The 24376-nt window shown below is 42.3% G+C and overlaps 1 protein-coding gene and 1 pseudogene across 3 annotated transcripts; both read right to left on the bottom strand.

Moving 5' to 3' along the window:
• Positions 1-1729: 1729 nt before the first annotated feature.
• Positions 1730-3136, bottom strand: LOC119354798 (annotated as a pseudogene).
• A 111-nt stretch (positions 3137-3247) lies between these two features.
• On the bottom strand, positions 3248-23133 carry LOC119354797. 3 transcript variants are annotated; one of them, XM_037621540.1, is made up of 27 exons: positions 22909-23133; positions 22712-22827; positions 22449-22584; positions 20527-20625; positions 20371-20439; positions 20154-20288; positions 19986-20054; positions 18707-18759; positions 18403-18562; positions 17126-17290; positions 15613-15697; positions 15336-15539; positions 15081-15172; positions 14956-14998; positions 13631-13788; positions 10226-10336; positions 9822-9890; positions 9575-9718; positions 9403-9477; positions 9144-9320; positions 8967-9052; positions 7841-7895; positions 5341-5466; positions 5143-5256; positions 3819-3938; positions 3586-3685; positions 3248-3507 (listed from the first exon to the last, which is right to left on the bottom strand). In XM_037621540.1, exons 1-26 carry the CDS (start codon positions 23062-23064, stop codon positions 3620-3622), a joined length of 2883 nt encoding a protein of 960 aa, XP_037477437.1. In that variant the 5' UTR covers positions 23065-23133; the 3' UTR covers positions 3248-3507; positions 3586-3619. The 3 variants fall into 3 exon arrangements, with proteins under 3 accessions (XP_037477437.1, XP_037477436.1, XP_037477438.1); XM_037621539.1 differs by having other exon boundaries at positions 18711-18766; positions 22909-23132; XM_037621541.1 differs by lacking the exons at positions 22449-22584; positions 22712-22827; positions 22909-23133 and adding an exon at positions 22235-22355 and having other exon boundaries at positions 18711-18766.
• Positions 23134-24376: the final 1243 nt, after the last annotated feature.

The raw sequence follows: 24376 nt of genomic DNA, 5'->3' as shown, positions 1-24376 counted from the left end.
AAAGAACTACGAAAGATCTGAGTCTTCGAGCTCCATAGGCTTCATGCGATGTTTTCTCTTGTCATAGTCTTCAATGTGAATATCTTCACATACCACCTTTGACATCAATGTCTTCATACATTTTTAGGCGTCATCTCTGGTAGGAAAACCGAATCAATGAGGGACTTCTACCTGTGTTATCCTGCAATTCTCACAAACACATTAGTCCCTCAATTAGGTTTATCGTCAATACTCCAAAACCAACTAGGGATGACACTAGATGCACTTACAGCACCGTGAGCTGGCAGGGGCGGCTAGGCCGACTGGCCCCAATAAGGTAGAAAAAGAGCCTGTTTATTACTCCATGCTACTTTATCTATATTCTTTTACCCCTTAAAAAAATCTATATCTTGTTTTTGCCAAAATACTTGACTTTATCTATATCTATTATATTGTATACTTACTAATAATACAATGTTCACTTAGAGGTGGATAGCAAGGCTGTGGCGATGATGCTCAAAGGTTGGCAGGGTTAGAAAATCCAGAAAATAATGTGGCTAACATAGCACGATAAGGTGTTCAGGACCCATCGGATTGTATTCTTGAAATTGTATCAGACAAGTTTCCTAATGCTTTTTTTAAGAAATGAAGTGGCTTATTGATCCTAAAAATGAAGTGCAGCTCTCGAGGAAGCCGCTGATCGATCAGGCTCTGCTCCTTAGCATGTCCAATTGGCCGCAGGTCGTGTCCTGAAATGCTGAGGTACATTGAAATACATACTGCTTTCGGCGCTCGACAAAACCATTGTTGTTGAAATTCTAATGCAAGGCCTACTTCCTGCTGTGCAGGGGATTTTGCTATGTCTATGTTGAGTTGTCGGTGAAGCTAAGAATGTTAATGAAAAAATAAATAGACTTTGTTTTAAACAAGGAACGTGGGGAGCCAAAACACTATTTTAGTACAATATTTTTAACATAAAAAAATATCCAAATAGATCACTTCCGTTGAATGTGAATGTTCATCCACACGAAGAAGCCCAAAAATATAATAGTTGCTGCGAAGGTATGCTATCTCTCTCCGAATTTTGTTAGTGGTATTGGCTAAACTTTATCAAGTTTCTAATTTCTTTTAAGGATGAGTTCCTAAAAAAAATCATAGAAGAAAATATGTTGATGTAGATAAAGAAATATTCTATAAGATTAGCATGTCCTATTTCAATAATTTTGGATCTTAAAAAAATTGACTAAAATTTGCATGAACAACGAATGTATTTTTGCACATATTATTTTAAATGAACTTGAAAATAAACTATTTTTCCCCATTGCAACGCACAGGCATTTGTGCTAGTCCTACAGAACTAAATAGGTGACACACACTCGACTACGCACCGAACGATACTGAGCAGTAAATCGCCTACGGCGCGAACCAACCTGTGGTTGGATGGTTAGAGGGACTGTGGTATCCCCAGCCCACCAGGGTTCAAATCCTGGTGCTCGCATTTATTCCTGGATTTATTTCAGGATTTTCGGCGATGCGCATTCAGTGGGAGGAGACGTTCCCGTCGACGACGAGGCGCCTACGGTGACTTCATAAATCTCAAGATGATATGCCGGCTCAGTTTTTCGGAGGTGCTCATAGGGGTAGGGTGTGCGTGTGTGCGTTCATAGGGATGAGTGTATGCGCGTGTATATGAGCGCTTGTGTATGTACTGATGTTAAAAAAAAAAGTAAATCGCCTACGGCGTCCCTCCTATCTCGCACATCCTGCCAGTGTGCCTTCTCTTGGTACAGTAATTTCGATTTGACAGCCAATCCGATCACGTTTTTTGCCTACACACCATCGTAGTGCTGCTTTGAACCATATCTAACCTACTTGTACGCAGGGGGCATAAGTCAGAGCGAAACAAGAATCACCAGAAGCGCCACGATACCGAGACTTGCACGGGCAACCACCCTGCCCGCAGCGTCCCCGGTGTCGTCGCTGCTCTTGTCATCATCATCATCTGCCGGCGCATCCGCCGCCGGGCCGTCCGCATCGGGCCCATCCGTCGCCGGGCCGTCCGCGTCGGGCCCATCCGCGTCGGCAGGTGCGTTAGCGCTAGAATCGTCGTCGGACGGGGCAGGAGCAGGGGTGGGGGCTCCCTCCGTCTTTGGCTTCTTGCTCTTGGACGGCGCCGGTGCTGGCGCAGGAATCTTAGTAAGGGCAGGCGCCGGAGCGCGAGCTCTGCTGTTGTCGACGGAGCCGATGCTGGGAGGCACGATGGCAGAGCTGACCTCCAGCACGGAGATGTTGTAGGGCGGGACATGACGGGCTTCACCATCTGGGACGTCAATGGGGCGCCGGGCTCGGCGGAGCCGAACATCATGACGCCGTCGGCGGCGCGCCTGGTGTAGTTGATAAAGCCCATCCGGTTGGTGGCCTGGCCGGTAGACTGGAAGAGCGTCGTGAGCACGGCCGAGCGGTTCTTCATGCTGCCCAGCTTCTCCGCGTCGTAGTAGTCCAGGACCACGTGCACGGCGAGCACCTTCCGCTGGATGTCCGAGGGGAGCGAGGTGATGGCGCCCATCCCTCCATTGTTGACTGCCAGCACCGTAATAGTCTGCCGGCGGTTGATCTCGTCCGCGAGCTTCGTCTGACTGAGGAGGCCGTTGAACGTGGAGAAGTCGGGAAACTCGCCAAGGATTCTGGTGATGTTGAAGGCTGCCGCCGGTGACGCCAGTGCGAGGAGTAGAAGCACCGCTGCGGCAAAGGAGGCGATCGGAGCCATGGTGGTGCAATTTGCTTCGCCGGAGATTGAGCGACTTGTCGCTGGTTAAGGAAGACAATTGTCATTCAGGTGTGGTTAGGATGCTAAACTTGGACGTCCATGGCTGGACACGGCGATCCTAAACTTAGACGTCAATGGCTGGACATGGTGATGCTAAACCTGGACATCTGCATCTGCATGGTTTGTGGTGACAGTCTGTCTGCGAGGCTCAACCATTGCAACGGGTGCTCAGATCCGATCACTGTGTGTTGATTTTCGATTCAGAATTCATGTGTTCTCGACGGTGCCCATGGTGCTCTGGCAGAGAAGCTCGACCCAGGCTGGCCTTATGCGAGCGATACACCTAACAAGGTTGACATGCCACATCTATGATCATCTTTATTTACAGGAGTCCAAAGGGTCCAGCTTATCTTTTTCTTCTTGCTCTCTTTTTTCGTTCCTTTGATTTTTACTAGTTCAAAAATGGAGCTCCGTTTCAAAATAGTGCCCCCCTTTCCTTCATGAAAACAATCACAGTTCATCTGTCCATTTGTAGAAAGGCCATGTCAAGAATAAACTCTGACAGCACCCTGTATAACATACATCCTCTTTATTTTCAGTTAGCGCTCGCAACTAAGCTACAGTATACCTGTGGTATGCATGACTTTACATGTCAACTCCGAAACTAACACCACGATTTTATATGCACTAACCTATCAATAAACTGTCAAATGATTCGGTTCATCAACCATGCCAAAACATCTGGAAATAAAGAAAAATCCCTGCAAAAAGGATAAAAGATGATGTCAGAGTCAATGTTGTGACTTTTCTGAGAGCATTCTCAAAGCAGCACTACATACTGGCGTGGTTTGCTTGAGTCAATCTTGTGACTTGTTAATGACGTCTTTTCTGGTATAGTGAATACCCAACAAGAGCAGACAGTAGTATAGTCCATAAAACCTGCAGAAGAACAAATATTAGTTAAATATAGATTATCTATTCAATTATTCAAATATGCTTATAATGTAAATTGAATTAAACTGATGTCAACAAAGTTAATGGATCTAAAAGCTAACAGATGCATAACAATCACCATATTTATTGTATTCCATCTCTCAAGCCTCTTTATTCTGGATTGCAAATCATCAAGCACACCATCTGTTGAAGAATTTTCTCTTATAGGTGAAGATAAATCAGAATTGAAGCTCCCTCCCTGCATTAGGGGGTATTTTAATATATAAGAATAGAAAGAGTTGAGCATATATTGAGAAAAAAAAACAGCAGCCACAAAACCTGATTACTTTGATATTAAATCGTCATTTGATTTTAAATCCAATTTACAACTAATCTACTATGTACAGTATTAATTATTTCAAGTCTGATGAAATTGTTCATAATACCAGCTGATCAGCCAAACCAACACTTTCTTTGCGGGAATTCCAGGAGCTACATGATCTATGATTAGGGGCGTTCAAGCGCGATTTTCCCAAGCCGTTCAAACCGACAAAATAGAACTAAATCACACATGCATCTGAAAATACAAAATTACTACTCATGCTTCAACAACGGTTTAGCCAACCCACTGGGAACAGTGATGAACACCACTATTAAAACCATTATAATTCTCGATTATAAAAGCATTATCAGGGTGATGCAGTGAACTGTCAATTTGATGACGTTCAGGAAGTGGCAGAGCAAGGAATTCTTGGGACCCGAGCAAAGTCCAACACATATGCAGAAAATAAAAACATCCTGAGGAATTTGATGTTCAAGAGGGCAAACGTGATGCTGCCATGCTGGTAAATTCAAGCAGAAACTGCAGGCTACCAGATACTGGAACAATGTCCTTTCTCTATATGATCCAAATTACCACAAAAAATACCTACGCTTCCACAGAAGACAATTCAAGTACCAAGCTTTTCTACGATAGAGTATGAAACAAGCAAACAAGATTTGTTGCAATGCAATCTGCACCACTGCTGGCCTGCACCCTGTTGGCATTCAAGCCTACCAATGGGGGTGGACAATTGGGAGTTAGGTATTTCTCTTTTCTTCTTGTCCGTTTTCAGACAAAAGTAACTGGCAGATATGATGCTACATAGATTTAAACCACGAAGTGCACGTGCTAAGCAATCTAACTGTCAGCCATAAGGTAAAGGTCGGCTCACAATCATATCAAGTTTAACCAGAATTTATATTCATTAGTCTACAAGTCATTCTCATGTAACTTGAAAACAGAAGTTAACAAATCATCCATGGAACACTAATAATGTAATATTGGAGATTAAAGATACAAGTAGGTACTGATGCTTTGGTTTACCTTGAAAAATAGCTATCAAGACAGGTTCCTCAAAAAGATGTAACAGGAATATAATGTACAAATAAGATGCAAAGTGTTGTCTTCCAAGTTAACATACTTGTGACTGGATGAACTCAACTAGTTCCTGTAGCCTAGCAGCTTGTTGGTTATGAATACCAGCAGTAACATTATCATCCACTGGTAAACTCTCCAGAATAATTTGAAGATAGCTCTGCAAAGCACCAATAAAACCATGAAAAATATACGCAGAATGTACATATACGATTAAGATGAACTAGCTAAAGATTTTTAAGACCTTTGTTGTATATGAACCATCTAGGCTGAGAGAAGAGGCAGCAGATGAAACTATCTCCTTATTTGTTCCTTTAATTTGAATATATGGGTTTGTCACGCCTTGTAAATGGTCAACTTCTATAAGAATCTTCATTTGAATAAGATAATGTGTTAGTAGATAGCTCTTGCAGAGCCAATGATGATTAAGGCAGAAAGAATGAATCTATTGTCACAGGCATTGTTGATAAAAATTGCAGAAATCAAAATTGGTGTGGAGAAAAAGGTAAATGGTAACACAATGCGCAAATCAGTCCTAAATCAGATAAATGTGAGGAACGAGCTAAATCATACTTTTTTTCCAAATTGTATGCAATTGGAATCGTCATGTTCAGAAAAGCACTGTCACAGGGAGTGCCAGCATGGTATATGACCTTAAATATGAATCAGTATAACTACCAGTTCAGAAAAGCACTGTCGCATCGTTCTTTCATCGACAATGCACGTATCGGCGCCAAAAGAACAGGATCCACAGCATCCTTGTCGGCGAGGACGTGATCACCGACCCCTCGGAGATGGCTGCCGCGGCCTATGCTCACTTCAACGCGCTCCTGGGCTCGGAGGCGCCCCGAGACTGCGCCCTCGACCTCTCGGAGCTCATCACTCCCACCAGCCTGGAGGACCTGGACGCCCCCTTCAACGCTGAGGAGATCTGGCAGGCGGTTAAACGGCTCCCCGCGCGCAAAGCCCCTTGCCCCGACGGCTTCACGGCCGAATTCCTACGCGCGTGCTGGCCCATCGTCCGGCAGGATTTCGTCAACGTCTTCAGCCAGCTTTACGCGTTGCGAGGCCGCGGCTTCAGCTGCCTTAACCAGGCGCTGCTCACCCTGCTCCCCAAGCGCGCGGACGCCCATGCCCTCGGTGACTTCAGGCCCATAAGCCACATCCACTTGGTCGCCAAGATTTTCGCCAAAGTACTGTCGCTGCGCCTTGCGCCCAAGCTCAACTCCCTCGTCCGCACAAGCCAGAACGCCTTCATCCCAGGATGCAGCCTACACAACAATTTCATTCTCGTGTTCCAGTCTGCCCGTCTGCTACATCAGCTTGGCGCCCCACGCGTACTTCTGAAGCTGGACCTGGCACGCGCCTTTGACTCGGTCAGGTGGCCATTCCTGTTCGATGCCCTTCGCCGATACGGCTTTGGCACCAGGTTCCTAGATTGGCTGGCCATCTTGTTCTCGGCAAGCACCAGGGTGCTCGTCGACGGAGAACCAGGTGCAGTAATTTGGCATAGATGTGGATATGAGGATACACAGCTTTATGGGGACATTTTTAGTTTAATGGGAACCAGGCCCAGAAATTTAGGGGCTGTTTGGTTTTAGGACTAGCATTGCCATACTTTGCCACACATTTTGGCCAAACTTGCCTAAGGTTAGTTCATCAAAATGAGGGATCCGGCTTGCCTGCTCCCTCGCCATGCTCCCATCCGTGCTCCCACTCCATCCTACGGCTGTCCTTTTCTCCTTTTTTTTTCTAATCTAATCATCTCCCCCCCCTGATTTTAAGGGGGTGGGGCCGGGCCTTATTTTGTTCCAATTAAATCATGCCACGTATGCGGGAGCACGGATGGGAGCACGCTGGGGGAGCAGGCAAGTCTCGTCCCAAAATGAGAGCCACAAGTTGGCAAGCCTAAGGGAATCTTGCCACACTTTTTGTGTGTATGCCATGTGGGGCTCAAGTGTGGCTTGCCTAAGGTGTGGCTTGAACCAAACACTCACCTAAGTTGGTCAAACTTGCCTAACCTTAGGTGTGGCAATCTTTGGCAAAGTTAGTCACAAACCAAACAGCCCATTATACTCCAATTCTTAGTTTAATATGAGGATACATAGCTTTATGGGGACATTTTTAGCAAGTAGGATGTTCCGACTGAGAACACTGCAGTTACATCTGTGAGAAATCTTTTTCAGGTCACAATACTAAACTACCACATTAAAAAAATACCCTATTCAGCATATTTCAAATCATGTGTAAGTGTTAACTCAATGCTAAAAATGTGTTCAATGTGTCTGTCCTTAACTATAGACCACTTAACTATACATCAACGGCTCAAACATGGTGATTATTGCACCACAGGTTGCCCGTTGACGAACAGCACTAGCCGTTCATAAGAAATGCACACCTTTTGAGTTATAAGAAAACTCCTAGGTATACAATGTTATAATATGAGAGATGCATTCCAAAAGGCTGTTGGCTCTGCAGTGACATCGCGTGAGAAATATGTTGTAGAAAGCCCCAGGGTTCAGAATGTCAATGTGGACATCTTTCTGCCAACTTGCTAATGGCGTTCTAGGCAAATACGCCTTCAATGTGGTACAATTGCTATCCCCATTGGTCCTTAACCACAACTCAGCAATAGTCATAAGCTTATAGAAGAACCATCAACCAGAGATCATGGAGCATGCATATTCCAGTAAATTTCTTTCCAAGAAAGGAAAATGAGTATAACTCTGAAGGAAAATAATAACCTTTCCATCTTGGTAAATCACGGCAGAAGCTTCAATGTATGCAACAGCTTGGTAGCTACAAAGTGGGAAGCAAAATAATAAATCATACTACTTCACTTCCCAAAGAGCTGGAAATAATTTAGCATGCAGATAGTAAGCTTTTGGTGTATCAACTGAGAATTTAACTGCCTAGAATCACATTTTCGTGAGTGATCACACAGCAGAAGTTTTAGATTTCTAGATATGTTGCCACAACATTCTTTTACCAACTAATATCTCCTAAAATTTCCAGCAACCATGCAACAGGTCAGTTCACGACTGATCAACTACTGAACTGTTATGAACGGAGTTTGTTGTATTGCACAGCACAAAGGAACAAAGATGTAGTCAATGCTACAATGACTCATGACTACTACCTACTCCCTCTGTCCCATAATATAAGAGCGTTTTTGACACTAGGCATTTTTGACACTAGTCAAGAAAAAAAACATAATACTATTAACATCCCTCCTCAAAAAACAACACTAACTATTGCAGATCTACAAACTACCAAGCCGGCGGCATAAGGACCACTGGACGGATCATCCTCATGTTGGATACTGGAGCATATTTCAAGAAGATAGGAAAATGCACTTGGTTACAAAATTAATGAGGATAAAATTGTACAGTGGGTCCCTAAACTACACATAGATCTTGATGCATCAAAAGTCACAACTCAGGCCACTTTTGAACAATGTTCTGCTTTTGTTATTTGCATGCATTTAGCTATATGTTTGAATGATGTGGTTGAAGGGTCACACATAGATCTTGATGCATCAAAAGTCACAACTCAGGCCACTTTTGAACAATGTTCTGCTTTTGTTATTTGCATGCATTTAGCTATATGTTTGAATGATGTGGTTGAAGGGTCTAGTGATGGCAAGTCGATGTGGAATTTTAGAGGGAAGAGGTCATATTGTCGTTTTATGATATAGCATCTTATTACTAATCCATCTGTAACATTAGTTATACTAGAAATGGTCCCACTGGCCCACTAGACAAGTATAGGAACTTTCCAAGACAATCTGCTCAAGTATCACATGGACTACACGAATTTCTTATGAAAGTATGACAGGTGAAGGAAAATGCCATACAACACACAACGTACCCAAGCTTAAGCAGTCCTGCCACAGTACTGGCACTAATATCAAAATCAACCTTTGGCTGGATAATAAAATTCCCTTCCCTTATAGGCTGGATAAATAGAAGAGATGAGATGGTAACATGCCATTGAACTGAGTCAATAAAACAGAACGAAAAATGGAAATGTGGAAGGTACACAAACCTCTCGTATTAACACTGCAAATCTTCCTTCACATATTCTGACCCTAATACACTCACCTTCTGTCAGCTGTCCATTTGATGGTATGCTAGGAAGCCTTAAGTACACATCAGTAAAATTCTGGACAGAGCTGCAGACCTTACTGGCATCAAGCACTTTTAGTATGTCTTGGTAGGATACCTATTTTTAAAATAAATAAAAGGGAAAAAAAACTCAAACCAATGGAAACATGAAGAGTGACAAATAGAGCTACATAACTTACCTGTTTTGTGCTTTTTAATACAAAAGGCGAGCTTTCAGGAGAAAGCACAGGATCAAAATCATTTTGAATCTTAAGCTGCAAAGTACATAAAGAAGAAATATTTCATGAGTCCAGACCACCTTCACATATGGCATAAATCAAATAAGTTAACACTCATGTCTCTTGTACCAACATGAGCATCGACAAGATGTGGTTCTATGTATTGCTGAAACAGCGGAAACACGGTGGTCATAATTTCATTCTGGGAAATAGAAAAGCCAGCACGATTCTTGTCTCTCTGTATTCTTGCAATAAGATGAGAATGAACTCCCCCAACCTAGTACAGGGAATATAGTTAATCTCCAGATATAAATATAATGAAGTAGCAGATAATGCGACTAGGCCAACAATTCTTCAATATTTAAAACACGGAGTCTTACAACTGCAATCCACAAATCCAGTGATTTCCTTATGGCAGGATGCAAAGTATAGACACCTTCAAAGATTACCTGGTAGTCGAAAAATGCAAGGCAAGAAACAATTTAGGCTAAGCTGTAATGTGTACAAATCTAAGGGCATGAATAAATAATGTTGGGCTGGAAGTCTGAAACATAGCACTACAGTGATTTTTTATCATCTAATGTGATTTTTATCTGTGGAAAAGCATTGGGATCTTAACAAGTACCAAGCTACAGAGACAGTTATTAAGAAATAAGGACTGGAAAAATTGCTCCCTGCTGAACTCATTATTCACCAAGGTGGCAAGGCGCTCCCTGCTGAGCAAAATGAACCATAACAAAAGGTACTCAAATGAACTACAGAAGTGTTAGATGAGTTAGTTTACCACTCCACATTCCTCGGACACTTGGAACTCTTTGAATCCATTTCTTTTGAACTTCTCAAAGTCAAAGCAAGGGACTTTTGCTTTATGAGTATTTCTAATCTCCTTAATATTCTGCAGTGCAAAGAAAGGATTCATTTAACAGGCAGGAAGGGAGAACATACTACATACTTACTCAAACCATGTGTACAAAGAATCTAAACTGCATAAGTCAAAAAACAAAATGCCGGAACGGCAGCAAACAGAATGATGTGATCCTTGATACCTATGTTGACTAAAAGAACATTGTTTTCTCCCTTTTGCTACGAACACCGCCAAAACAATGAAGTTCATTGTATTTGTACGAAGGAGCCTGACAATAGGCACAAAAATCTGATGAAGATCACATAGCAATGGCCCAATTTGAAATGAAAGGGGGCAGACCCCAGACATCTGAGTGAAGAATATACAAAGAGGGGAGTAGAAACATTGTGCCTGGAAAGGCAGGGGAGTTGTGCCTGCTCACCAAGTTTGCAGGTCGTAGCCAGACACAAGACGTGATCCACACAGGTGACCAAAACGTTTGTGCCAGTGAGCAAAGCTTCACATGGTGGTGGTATCAAAAGCAGTGACAGTGTGCAAGGAAGAAGCAATGGTATGCGATGTACCGGAAGCAAAAGAATGTGAAGTCAGTCAATGATGTAGTGTTATCACGGATCTCAACAGCAGCGACCACCAACCACTACCAACTAGTGCTGCTGTTTGACAGAAGAAAGCAGGAGCTGCCAAACCAAGATCAGAAAGATGGTCAATAGAGATAAGCTGCATAGCAAGCTGAGGAATATGGGAAACATCACAGGTATAGAAATGAGGCAAAAGAGTTCTGGTAGGTGCAGGCATCGATTGTACGATCACATGTCTGAAAAGACAAGTAAATAGCTAGAAGATCATTATGACCCAGAGAAGTGTCTCGTGCCATCCAGGAGGAGGCACCATGATCCAAAATACAGTAAGTCCTATGACTCGATGAGGACAAGTGAGCAAAGATGGTGGAGCAAGTACTGGAGCGGGAGACAATACACATTACCTAATACCGTCGGTAGTGTTACAGCAAGAGCCATTGTGGTAGTTGATAACAGTTGCCAAGTATGCCCTGTAGAGAGGCAATGGCGGCATTCCTCAAGCAGGTGAAGCCATAGCAACCCTCAAATGGACCCACAACAACAATGCCAGCATCACCTAAACCAGACCAACTGGTGGCGATCACCAATCTGCTAAGTGCTGCCCAAGGCAGGAGAAGAGCCGAGACAGAGCTGACGTTAGAGTAGCCCCAGTGGCAGTGGCATGACTTGGAGAGGACCCGGTGGCCAAATGGTATTACCAGCACAATGTAGAGGAAGACATCTGATCTTGGTAGATATACAGGGATGGGAAAAATAACCATTAAACCGAAACCAAGTTTGCTGTTGATTCGGTTTTCGGTTTTGCATTTATGATGAAGCAAATTTATTTCACTTAATTTGGTTTTTGGGTCTTGGAAACGAACTTCGCTGATCCAACCAACATAGCTGCAACAGCTTTACTGCCGAACCTACTAAAAGGCTACTACTGGGCAGCCCAATAGCCATCAATCAGCATTTTGCTAGCCTAAGCCCATTGCCCTCCTAAAGTTGTATGCCCATCAGTCTGAGACACTCATCGTGCCGCCACCAAGCTTCTGAGTCCTGACATACCCCAAAGTCCCACACCTTAGCAACACCGCTCCACTCTAGTTGGCCACGCTCCAGCTGGCGGTGGCATCCCCCCCTTGTTCCCCATGCAGCCACACTAGTCACAAAGCCACCCAGTGCTGCACCTCGGTGGGTAAATGAGCATGGTAGTGCCGTCGGGAGCATCACAGATAACATCAACAAGGATGAAGGCGGTCACTCCACGGAGGCATGGTCTTGGACGTGATATTTTTCGCAACCTTAGTGGCGAGGACGGCTGATCTGATATTGTTCGGTTGACCAGTAAACTGAACCAACAAACCAAGAAAAGGATCGGCCTTTCTGTTTTCGGAGTCTCTGATTTTGGCAGCTATTTCTGTTGGAATTTGCTGAAAATATATTAGAATAGACCAAATTAACCTGACTAAATTTCAGTTTAAACCGAATGGTGAATGCCCACCCCTGGGTGGATGCCCCATGGTGGCAGCACGAACAAGTTCCAAGGGAGCGGCGACCAGATTTGATATCACAACTACGGCAGCCTGTGTAAAGGCAGCATAGGCTATATTAGGGGCAACAGGCTGGGATAGAGCTAGAGATGATTCCAAAGGAGCGACCACTTGAACCACCAGTTGAGGCAGTCAGACCTGTGTTTGGGGCAGCAGTCATGGTGCGGCTGGGCACGAGCTCTGTTCAGTTTTGTAGGCAACAAATCTGGTAAATCTGCTGATTACGACAAATTAACGGAATCCCAGCTCTTCAACTAAGTTTGCATGGCCGGAAATTTGGAAGCATGTTAAGAAATTTCAGATTAAGCAATCGTATATCTTCTGGCACAGGAACTCGAAATTCACTTGACAATACACAAAAAGTGGTGTTTTTGACAAAATTGACTCTTGTGGAAATATCGGTAAAAAGTGACCGTAGTCCAAAACTTTTAACCAAATCCAACCCTCTTGCTCAGCACCAACCATTCCGATGATGGTCTTGGCTAGGTCAGCACTATACATCTTGCCATTGAGAAAAACTTGGCTTTTTTGTGATCCAAAAGTCGTTTTTGTAGGCCAGAGGCACTGTCACCATTCACACTGGAGCTGCGCAGGTAGTGAGCAAATCATGCAGCAGAAATGCATGGCGAATTAAAAAAGAATACTGACTCAAGGCAGGAGTGCAGCTCCCGAGCAGAAACAATCGTGCGGGGCAAAGCATGGCGAATAAAGAAGGTAATGCTAACTCAGGGTAGCAGAATCGGGAGCCACGTTTCAGCAGGTACATCAAAATATGTAAAGCTGCTGCCTGCATGGTAGTACTAGTACTAGGGGGACAGGAACAAGTCAACAATAGTCACAGCCTAGTGATAAATAGTAGGAAATGCCTTTTTGTGTTGCTCACTTGCTTTGCTCTGCATGCTTGCTCTCACTACCTGTTCAGCGCCAAAGAGAATGGCGCTGAGCACTCAAAGCTTAGCTCCGGCAACCGTGACGTTGACATGCGTATCATCGTTTGGCTCGCAAAAATTGCTAGGTTTTTCTCAGCACCGAGAAGCATGGTGCTGACCTAGCGAGGTTGAGAGCCAGGGTGGCTGGCGCTGAGCAAAAGAGTCAGATTTGGTTAAAGTTTCAGACTAGGGTCATTTTTGGCTGGAACTTCCAATAGAGGGTCAATTTTGTCAATTCGCACCCAAAAAATCTGTGGATTTAATTAATGAAAATGGCATCACCTTAGTCAGCAAGGCAATATCCAATGAGCTATACTCGTCATATTTATAGTCCCTCACTTGCTCAGGCTTGTAATAGCTTTCCAAGCTTATAACTTCACAACCAATTATATTGGCCATCTTCTGAGCTAAACTTGTTTTTCCCGATCCACTAGGACCACCTACAAATAAGGGCAGGTAAATATTGACAACTTAAATACCTAGAGAAGAAACTTTCAATGAGAGGGAGAGAAACATAGATCTTTGCTATAAAGTTCTACTCCCTCCGTCCCATAATATATGAGCGTTTTTTACACTAGGGTATTGTCAAAAACCCTCTTATATTATGGGACGGAGGGAGTAATAAACTAGTCATAAACCGGTGCAGTCCCACAGGCTAAAATAAAGAGTAACTTTCTTTAAGGCTATTATTTTCAATTACACTAAACTAAGATTATTACTCCCTCCGTCCGAGAATACTTGTCCTCGAAATGGATGTATCTAGACTTACTTGTCCTAGAAATGGATGAAATGGATGTATCTATAACTAAAATAAGTCTTGATACATCCATTTCGAGGACAAGTATTTTCGGACGGAGGGAGTATTAATTTGCATTTGTTTTCCACCTTGATTGATTTGGTTATTACCAAATAAATACATATTGAATTTATTTTGACTGGTACGATTTACAAATTGTGATGTGAATTCTGACCTTCTAACTGTTATCTAATTCCTTTTAACTCATCTTTTGACAGGTATAGTAGTTAGATTTAGTAAATAGAAAGGCTGCCTCTGTTTAGCAGACAGTTTTTCCAGTACACATATATGTTTATTCGATTACCAGAAAGGTACAAGCAGCCAGTACTGGTATTAAAACACAAGCAAGAAGAGACACTTGAACACCAGTTATTCCTAAAAGAAAAACTGTACAGGCATGGACTGTAATGCGCCGGGAATCCAGCACAGTTGACATGACTTGTAAGCAAATGGCATAACTATCACATGTTGTTTTCTTAAAAACTATAAGTAGAATTTCCCGTATTGCAGTAGTCATGCAGTACAGTACGTGTAAAAGATATCGATTCAATTAGAATTAGGTGAAACTTGGGGGTAACTTAGGTTTCAAAAACACTTGAGTGATGGTGACACCATAAAGTGAACACGGAAATGTGAAATTGCTACCAAGAATATCTGAGGCAAAGGGCTTAACATTTTGAGTTGTGCCAGCAAAGTGGTATGGGTAAAGTACTTGTCAACAATCCTAAAGGAGATACTTGGCCTATAAATTTTACTTAAAATACTACATCAGTCCGCTAGATAAGGTAAGGCCAAAAGGGACATCCATTACCAATCCCAACAATGACAGGAAATCCTTTGGTCTCCAACACTGCCTGAAAAACAACGATTAATGGAACATTCTTAGATCTGCGTATGCATAAACTACTGCCCGAAAAAATATGTGTGGTACCTTACCTGAATTGCTTGAACTGATAGAAGAAGACCCCTATCTAAGTCATAAGAATCTGGCAGGGGTGCTAGCTGGATGTTACCTCTTGAAGAAGAATCTGAGAACGTGTTAGAGATAATCATGAGACATTGTACAGAGGAAAGCCCTGGAGTTGGTGCTCCAACGAGAAGAAACGGAAAAACAGGCTTCTCCTTTTTCATATAGATAACGTGTGGAAAAATGCATCACAGATTTCTGGTCTGAAGTGAAAAGTTGAAAACCTGGAATAAACTGCCATTTTCCCAGAGAAGGTTCCTGGTCAAACTTTTTGGGTGGAGACCTAGTCCATGGTTGCACAAAGTCATCAAGATATGCAACTCTATCGGTAAGAACACGAATTGGTTTAGGCACAGCAATTTTCTTTTCTTGACTGTCAGTCAGTAGTGTGCTGGAGACTGGTGGGGGTGTATTAACTCGTGGAACTCCTAAAAACAAACAAGATACATATTAGCAGACAGCTTTGACTGGAAACACAAAATAGTTAAACAAGACTTCTACCTTTGCTCTCCAGGATCATTTCCAGGTAGGACTTTGTTATCCACGGACCCTTTATGCCTAGATTGGAAGCTTCTGCTGCAACAATCTAAATTATGCAAGTAAGTAACATTTTCCAAATGCATCTGAAGTTCAATAATAACGAACATCAAAAGACACCTAAAGGTTCTAACATGTAGGACTTGGAAGGAAATTCGAATAATTTAGAATTCAAAAGCACCCCACCTTCACTTTAAAAGCAATAATAAAGCAACTTGAAGGAAATTTGAATAATTTAGAATTAAAAAGCACCCTTCCTTCATTTGAAAAGCAATAATAAAGCACTGTTAAAGCGCTAATCTTATCAATTGAGAACATAATTAGAAAGACACCTAAAGGTTCTAACATGTAGGACTTGAAGGAAATTCAAATAATTAAGAATTCAAAAGCACCCTTCCTTCACTAGAAAAGCAATAATAAAGCACTGTTAAAGCACTAAGCTTATCAATTGAGAACATAATTAGAAATTACAGCCATCTACAAGTTCAAAACAGCCTTATAGCTCAACTAGAAGGGGGGGAATCGTAGAACTTCAGCTCCATGGACAATTACAGTTTCGTGACGTTACATGTATGACCCTGTTGTAAAAGGTTTGATGTACAAATACCTTGTACTTGTAACCTAGGGCCTCATGGTAGTACAAGTTGCTATTCCTTCTAACATGGTAACGAGAGCCAATTAAGGCCTCGGCCTCTTAGATCATTTTTTTAGCCGCTCTCACGATCGATCTCTTCTGTGACCCCATCTACTACCACCAACAGACCGTCGCCTCCTCTGCCTTGCACATTTCTGGAGGACTCGCTTAGCATTCCTAGCTCTTGCTGATGCATGACACATACCCGTCACTAGGATCACCACTCATCCTTGACTCTACTGCTGCTGCCGCCATCTTTTGCTTAGATCAGCCAACCATGGCGATTCAAATTCGTAGGAAGGGATTCTTAATACGAACCCTGCCCTAATACGACTGCTAAACATACAAGTGACATATTCAACTTGGTCTAGGATTACTCCGGACGTATAGCTGGACTCAGGATGGGTGCACCTTAGCTGAACTCAATTCGGCTTGCACTGGAGGAAAATCGGGCGGTGTCGTAATAGTTTCCCCTGAACGAATCCACCGCATCATTGATGATGCAGGAGGATGTAGTATACAACTCAGTCATATAAATATATAGTATGTTCCAGATAAGAGGAGATTGGATCCATTGATCATTTAAAGGACCAAAATTGTTACAAGCCAGAAGCAAACAAACATCAGGCTTTTCTAGGGTGTCCACAAGCATGTACTGCAGGAGTCAAGGTTCCAGTTTTAGCACAAGAACTTTCAAAATTATTTAGAGTACCAGGATGAGGATATAGGCATGCAAGTACCAGAGATGACAGAGACTAGTTGTTAAGGGTGATCACGGTTTCCAAGTAATTGTTGCTCCATACAAGTATAATGTAAAAAAAAACTGTATGCAGGAGCTCATACCTTCCTACTTGGCCCTTTTAATACCAAAAAGGACTCGTTCAGGCTATCAATAGTCTCTGCTGCGATTAATAACTGATCTCTCTTGACAGTTCTGGACGTACGTTTAAAGCTAACAACAACACTATATCCCAAGGCCAACAATCCTCCAAGAGTTGTCCGTCCAACCTGAGACACATTCAAAAATTGGCAAACACATAAGAGAGTCAAATCCAGTTGTAATTCCTGTAACTCTAGTACATACTAAGCATTAGAGATAGCCAAAAGGAGGGGTATGCCAAGCAAAAATTGGTGTGAAGTTATCTCGAAATGATACACTGACATGTATCTAAGAACAATTTTTGAATGCTGGAACGGCATCTATTCAGGAACAGACGGAGTATTCCTAACTATTGGGTTATTTTTAATTTTGTCCAAATAAATGAAGTTGAAGGCTTGAAGCTAGAGCTTCCAGTTATATATCTGGTAATGTGTTCTAAAGAAAAAATTGTTCTAATCCATTTGCCTGTTACTAGAAAATCTTGCAAGATAATACTGAAAACAAATTATTTAATCCTACATATTTCATATACACTGGAAAAATCTGAAGTTCTGAGGTAAGACATCCATCAGAAACAAATGGAACCAAAGTGGCACATAATTCAATTGATTTATGCCAGACATTCTTACAAATCAATAGCCATGTCAACTTTGATTTTGTTTATGCACAACAGCATAACAGTTCACAAAAACATTTATGGTATAAACCAGCAACAAATAATACCCACTTTAACACATATCATTTCTCTGTTGTATTTGTTATTTATAATGGATAAAATCAATGAAGAACAAATATCCTTCTCTTTTTCTTCCGCTTTCATCAGTGATGGAAGCCATGCAGAAGAAACTGCAAGTGAATATGCAATAATGCAATAGCCAAAACACCTCTAGTTGCGTCTGGCCTCTTCCAAACATTGGTAAACAGCCAAACACATAGTATTTGATCTTAGGCCATCTCCGGTGAATTGGTCAACATACAAAATGGGACCTACTTTGAATCAGCCTGTTTTGCACAATGTTTCAGATCGGATCGAAGGGGGGGAAAAATCCTACGTCCACAATCCTTCGTGCGCCTCTCCCTCATACGCCCTCTATCTCTCACACACAGTGTGGATGGTCTCACTAAGTCAACGCCAATTTTCTTCCTGGTAGTTGGGGCTAATTTGAATATTCAATGAAGATATCATGTTGTTATTATACGATTTAACAATTTCAGAAGTTTAGGATGATAAGATCATTACCTCAAACTCAGCTTTTGGACGGATAATAAAGAACTTGTCAACAATCCTCTGGTCCCCGAGAGACAGGTAGTATCTTATACCACATTGCGTAACTTTAATCCAATCATCAATTTTAATTTCTTCAGAAGCAAAAGGTGGCCTAAGGTACATCTCAATAAAGCTGAAATAGTTTAAGCAAACAATTGTCACAAACTGAAATGTTGAATAGGCATAAGCATGATAAATCTACCAGAGAACTTGATATCAACAGAACAACTCTGGATGAATGTAAATATGAATTCAGAAAGGAAGGAAGAAAGGATACGCACTTCTCAGTTTCTGATTTACTTTTATCAAAAGAATAGAATTTCTGGCCATCTGGTAACTACAAAGACAATAGGCAAAGTTAAAGAATCAAAATACAAGAAAACAGTAGGCATAACAACAATTAAGGCCCCGCTTGGATTCGGTGTAAGTTTATACACCCAGATTTAATTTACAGGTGTAAATTACAGGCCACAGTGCGTTTTCTGTCTGGAATAAAAACGACGGCCGGAGGTCTGTATCAATTACGGAGGTATTTGGGAAGCAACCGACAATCCAAGCGGGGCCTAAGCAACAGTAACTGCACATTCTGATTGTAGGTTCCGTGTCAATATGTACACCTCCATTTCCTTTTCTTGTAATTTTGGACCAATGACAGTCTCCACACACATCCTTGATTATTACTAGTTCTAATAATATGAAACTACTACTTCTGATGACAAATATAATATTACCATTTTCATGTGACAAATCAAGATGGTTATATTGGTGGTCAAAGTTTTGAAAGGTTTATTTATTCCATGCAGTTTAGGACATCAGGTAAGAGTACGATGAAGTAGTATGGTTGCAATTAATGCTGACTGGATGAAAATATATGGTTGTATCCATCATCGGACAATATATCAATGTTTGACCAATGAGGCAATGAGCATTTTAATTAAATAATACTATCCTACATCAAAATGCAAATAAATGACAATTCGAAAACTGATACGGTCTCCAAAGTACAAATTTAACCAGCAATTTCCACTAAAATATATCTATAGAACCCAATAAATTTACTATTACATGCATTTTTTAAGGCTTATACTCACAATTTCATACATCTGATCGGAACATTCATAAAGACATTAATGGCCAAAGTTAAAGTGCTTTGACTGCATGCAGTCTAGACTGCATAAAAACCTAGCGATAAGCAACTAAAGTCCTAGCAATGATGTTATACACCTCAATCTACTATTCCACAGAGAAGTAGATTTGCACTGTCACATAGTAGTCATTTGAAACTGAAGAGGAACGGAATATTGTCAATGTAAACAAAGATGACAAGCTATGCTGGTGGGCCGTTAAGGTAAACAGCGCAACACCATGTTTCAATTTCGGTGCTCTGACACCCACTAGCAAAGAACAGGCTTTGCTCAACAGCTTGGGGTTTTCAGCCTAAGACCTTCCAATCAAAGGTAGTTTACATAACTATAGCGTAAACAAAAGCTGCTGCATTATATTACAAAAAACTGCATACACAAAATGTTATTAATCAACTGTAAACCATTGCTGACCTCATTTTTGCATTTCAGTTTGTAGTACGGCTCACGGAATGAGCAGACAAAGCTATTATCAATTCTAATCTGCACCAGCAACTCAAATAGGTTATGTCCAGACTGAATGTATAAATGGTAGCTACAAACTAAAGGAAAAACAGAGAATTACAGAAATTATATTTATACTTGAGCATGATGCAGGTCTGGCTCAATGTGCTTTCTGAACAGCGGAAATATGCTATCAATCAGATAGTCCAATGAACAAGAATCTCCAATATCATGCTGAACTTTAGAAAGCAGGCTAAAATGAACACCACCAACCTGAAATTGTGTAAAAGATTAAACATTAACTTGGGCCATTGCTATTGTCATGTAACAAAAAGATTTCAAACCAATGTTTTACCACAGCAACACGAATATCGAGCAGTGACCTTAGTGTTGAATGCAGAGCATAAGCACCATCAACAATCACCTACAAGGATAACTTGTATCAATATAGCAAGATTATCTGATCCTAAGGTTGTCAATAATGTCTAGCATGTAGTCTGAGATATCACACCACTCCAGATGATGAAATCTTCAGTTGTCTCCATCCTGTACGTTTCTTCTCTTGAAAATCAACCAGTGGCATCAACGTATCTTTGCCCTTCACTAGTTCCTGCTCAGCAAACATGATTGTAAGGATACTTGTCATACACCTAAATAAGCAGAAAATTGTCAATATAGCAAGCAAGCAAGAATATTAAACATTACCTAACAGTGGTTACAAACGGAATATTGATTTGATAAGAACATCAAGTGTAGATAAAAAGAGCAAATTACTTTTGGAAACATGGACAAAGCAGAAATTCCAATTTGTGTATTCCAGCTGGTTAAGCATGGCCCAACAAGACCAAATCAATCGGCTGCTAGATGCTCAATTAAAAAGTAATGGTACACCAGAGAGATTGGTCTTTTAAGATCAGAATTGCAAACTCATTCACAAAGGCATGTTTTGAAATTTCACCCGATGAAATGAAATTTGGTTTATTATATATTTGCAAATAAGCAGATCAGAACCAATGCAAATTTGGATTGTTGGGTCCCCGGATTATTTGAGCTATATTCTGATCATGCAAATGAGTGCTCCACAAAGATCATGCACTACATTTTGTATGTAAAACACCACAAAATGAAAAGTATAGAAGAAAAACAAGATCACGCAGCCCATACACAAATGCATAAGAACAAGACCAAGCCCAGTCAATACCAAGAGCATGCTCAACAGGTGAGATATGCTTTGTGCCAGTGGCCATGTTGATCAAGTTACATAATCAAGTAGGAACATATGCACGGAACTTAAGGATGGTAGGTAGCTCATGTATACATGTCTTCGTGCCATAAGCTAATATCTTTTACTAGTTCATTTCACAATATCTGTCAAATCGCATACCTAGGGGGCACAACATTGAAATAATAATTGATGCAGGTGATCATGCTTGCTCTCATGAGATAGATTATTAACATATTTATCTGATAAAAGCAAGCATTATCCAGTTCCATCAAATATATTTTTTCTGCCTCTATTAATATTCTGGTAGCATTTTGGTCACTGCTGACATGATTCTGATCCCTTCCGAGAGACAATCAAGAGTCAGAAAGAAGCACTCCGAACCATTTGCCGGAAAACAGTCCTAAGACAGATTTTGGTTCTTTTCTAACATGTGCTTACTTCCAGAGCCAAGACAATAAATACATAAACAATCAAACATTCTAATAACCCCTGCTGGTATGAGTATAAATATTCTGCAGCATCCAGATGTATGAGGGTTGCGGTGGAAAGCAATAGTGCAACAAAGATACAAATTAAAGCATAAACCCTTTTCCCATGTTAGCTACCCCCATATATTCTGCTTGCCAAATTTATATGGCAACTTCTCTAATTCAACTACATACATAGTATAAAACCACTAGGCATGATCATATCTTCCGTCGACTTCTCGGGCATGTGCATCCTAAGTCATACAGTTAGGTCGGACATGTGAATCATAAGTCATACAGTTAGGCTTGGACCTTACTCCTGAGGTGGCTAAAAGATCATTAGCATGGGACGGTTACTATTTCAAATAATAATCACAATACGGAAGTTGGTGGTTCGGCCAAATTTCACGGAGCATATGCATCTTTGGACTCTGTTCTATTATTTGCTTGCATAGAGGACTATAACAGAAAGTATCACTAACACTAGAAACTGGGCACTCCTCTTTCTGGAAACAACTCCGCTTTACCCGTATGCAGCCACCCATGAAGGCATAAATTGTACTAGTGCTGGTATTCTCCTTCCAACAGCAACAACCAGTACACGCGCCTTCAGAATACGATCGAGCAGGGAATCCACGCCCACCATTCTGGCTGCACTCTGACCCGTCATTAAAGCAAACAAGCTGCACGCATCCAATCTCATCCGCATGTTGAACGGCTCCGAGAGAAGCGGACACGTACCTGGAGGTTGCACGCGAGGGCGTCGAAGTCGATGGAGTCGATGTCGCTCCCCTCGTCAGCCCCTGCCCCCGTGCGGTAGTTCTCCATGGACACAATCACGACGCACCCCAGCACCGATGCCACCTTCTCCGCCAAGCTGCGCAGCACGGCACCACCAGCCCCAAATGAACAACCAATCAGCTCCTTACCAAACGAAATAGATAGTATCGAACAGCCATCGCGACACGGTCGCAGGGATGGGGGAGAATATGGTTATAATCTACCTGGTCTTGCCGGAGCCGGTAGGCCCGCCGATGCCGACGGTGACGACAAGGCCATCCTTGCGCTCCCGCAGCTCCTGGATCGCCTTCACGAGGAGGTAGTAGCCGCGGTCGAATGACTGCATCAAACGCAGCGGGTGGGATTAAGGGGGGAGTAATGGAGGAGAACAGAGAGGGGGGCGAAGGGGGAGAGGGTTTACCACATGGAGGGGGAGGGACTGGAGGATGGAAGAAGAGGAGGAGGAGGCGGCGGCGGCGGCAGAGGCGGATGTGGGGGAGGGAGGGGACGACGGATGGTGGAGCAGGAAGTCGCGGCCGCCGGCCTCGAGGCAGCGCTGCAGGAGGTCTGCATCCATGGCGACGAGGTGGAGTGCGGACGAAGGAAAGAAGGGGGAGAAAAATGCTTCTCCCTCCTTGAGTTCTTTTTTCAGAGGAGCTCGAGTTTTTTGTTTTCTTTTTTATTTTTGTTGAGAGAGAGAGAGGGAGAAAGGGTGTTGGATCTTCTTTTAAAAGAAAAACAGTCATCTGCCCAGTAAAAGGCACCAAAAGTAGGGCCTGTTCGGAGCCCCTCCGCTCCGCGAGGCCGCTCCCAGAGTCGACGGAGTTCTAGTTAAAAAGTGCGGAGCCAGCGAAACGGTACTCCAGAGATTTTTAATTTCCACGGAGCCGGTGGACTCCCGAACAGCGCCGTAGTTGGAGTAAATTTTACAACACCCAAAACTTTTTATAGAGTAAAATTCATCAACAGTCACTACGCTCGTTCGTCGCGTGCAAAAAAGTCACTGAATTCAGAAACTGCAATGTTCGGGTTGACAAACTTGTTCCGCGTGCGCACATACGGTCACCGCGTCCGTTTTCATACGTATTTTGCTTGCGTGGCGCTGTCTCACTCGCTGTACGTTGCCACCTCATCGTTCGAGGGACTGCAGCAGCGAAATATCGCGACGGGAGGGCCATATCGCAAAAATGCTACCACGTTCGTACTGCAGTTTGCAGGTTACATGCGATTTTTGGCACTGGGAGCAGAATTATGAGGCATATCTCATTGAGCATGGTCATCTGAATGATAGTGGACATGAAGGTGTAGCTGTACAGGAGATGGAGGCTATTGTGGAGGCCTTGTCGACAAACCTCCAAAACATTGTAAACATAAATTAAATGAAGATGGACAGAGGATCAACTATGACCAGCATCCATTATATATGATCAGCATCCACTATGATCAGCATCAAATATATGAAGGTAAAAGTGGAAAGTGGACATGATATGTACTCCAACAGCATAACCACAATACTCTCATAATTAACAGTGCACTACAAGTACCATAGAATCTTTGAGAAGCATAAAAGGAGAAACAAGAGTACCATATGATATAACACCATCAACTATTGCTTTACAAGCACCAAAATAAACTCTCTAATGGAGTAGCCAATCACAGTAACACCATCAACTAATGCATTGCAAGGTTCAATCCTTGAACACGTCAAACATGGATGTTCTGGTTCCTGGGTAGTAACCTGTCCAGCTTGAACTAACTCTAGTACTTCTCCTGTCAGCAGTAGCTGCCTTTGCTGCTGCTTGATTTTCCTTCTTCTTCTGTTGCTCAATTCTCTTTTCTTCTGCAGCAGCTGCCTTTGCTGCTGCTTGAGCTAGCTTCTTCTCCTCATG

This window comes from Triticum dicoccoides, chromosome 2A (genome assembly GCF_002162155.2).
Source record: "Triticum dicoccoides isolate Atlit2015 ecotype Zavitan chromosome 2A, WEW_v2.0, whole genome shotgun sequence".
NCBI lineage: Eukaryota > Viridiplantae > Streptophyta > Magnoliopsida > Poales > Poaceae > Triticum > Triticum dicoccoides.
This window is presented reverse-complemented; position numbering and strand designations above follow the sequence as displayed.

Coding starts and splice junctions, on each gene's coding strand:
- LOC119354797 (XM_037621539.1), bottom strand. CDS start 23,064: ATGGATGCAGACCTCCTGCAGCGCTGCCTCGAGGCCGGCGGCCGCGAC. Junction 17,291..18,402: donor GTCCAAAAGCTGAGTTTGAG/GTAATGATCTTA, acceptor AATGTGTCTCAG/GTTGGACGGACAACTCTTGG. Junction 9,891..10,225: donor TGTCCGAGGAATGTGGAGTG/GTAAACTAACTC, acceptor TTCGACTACCAG/GTAATCTTTGAAGGTGTCTA.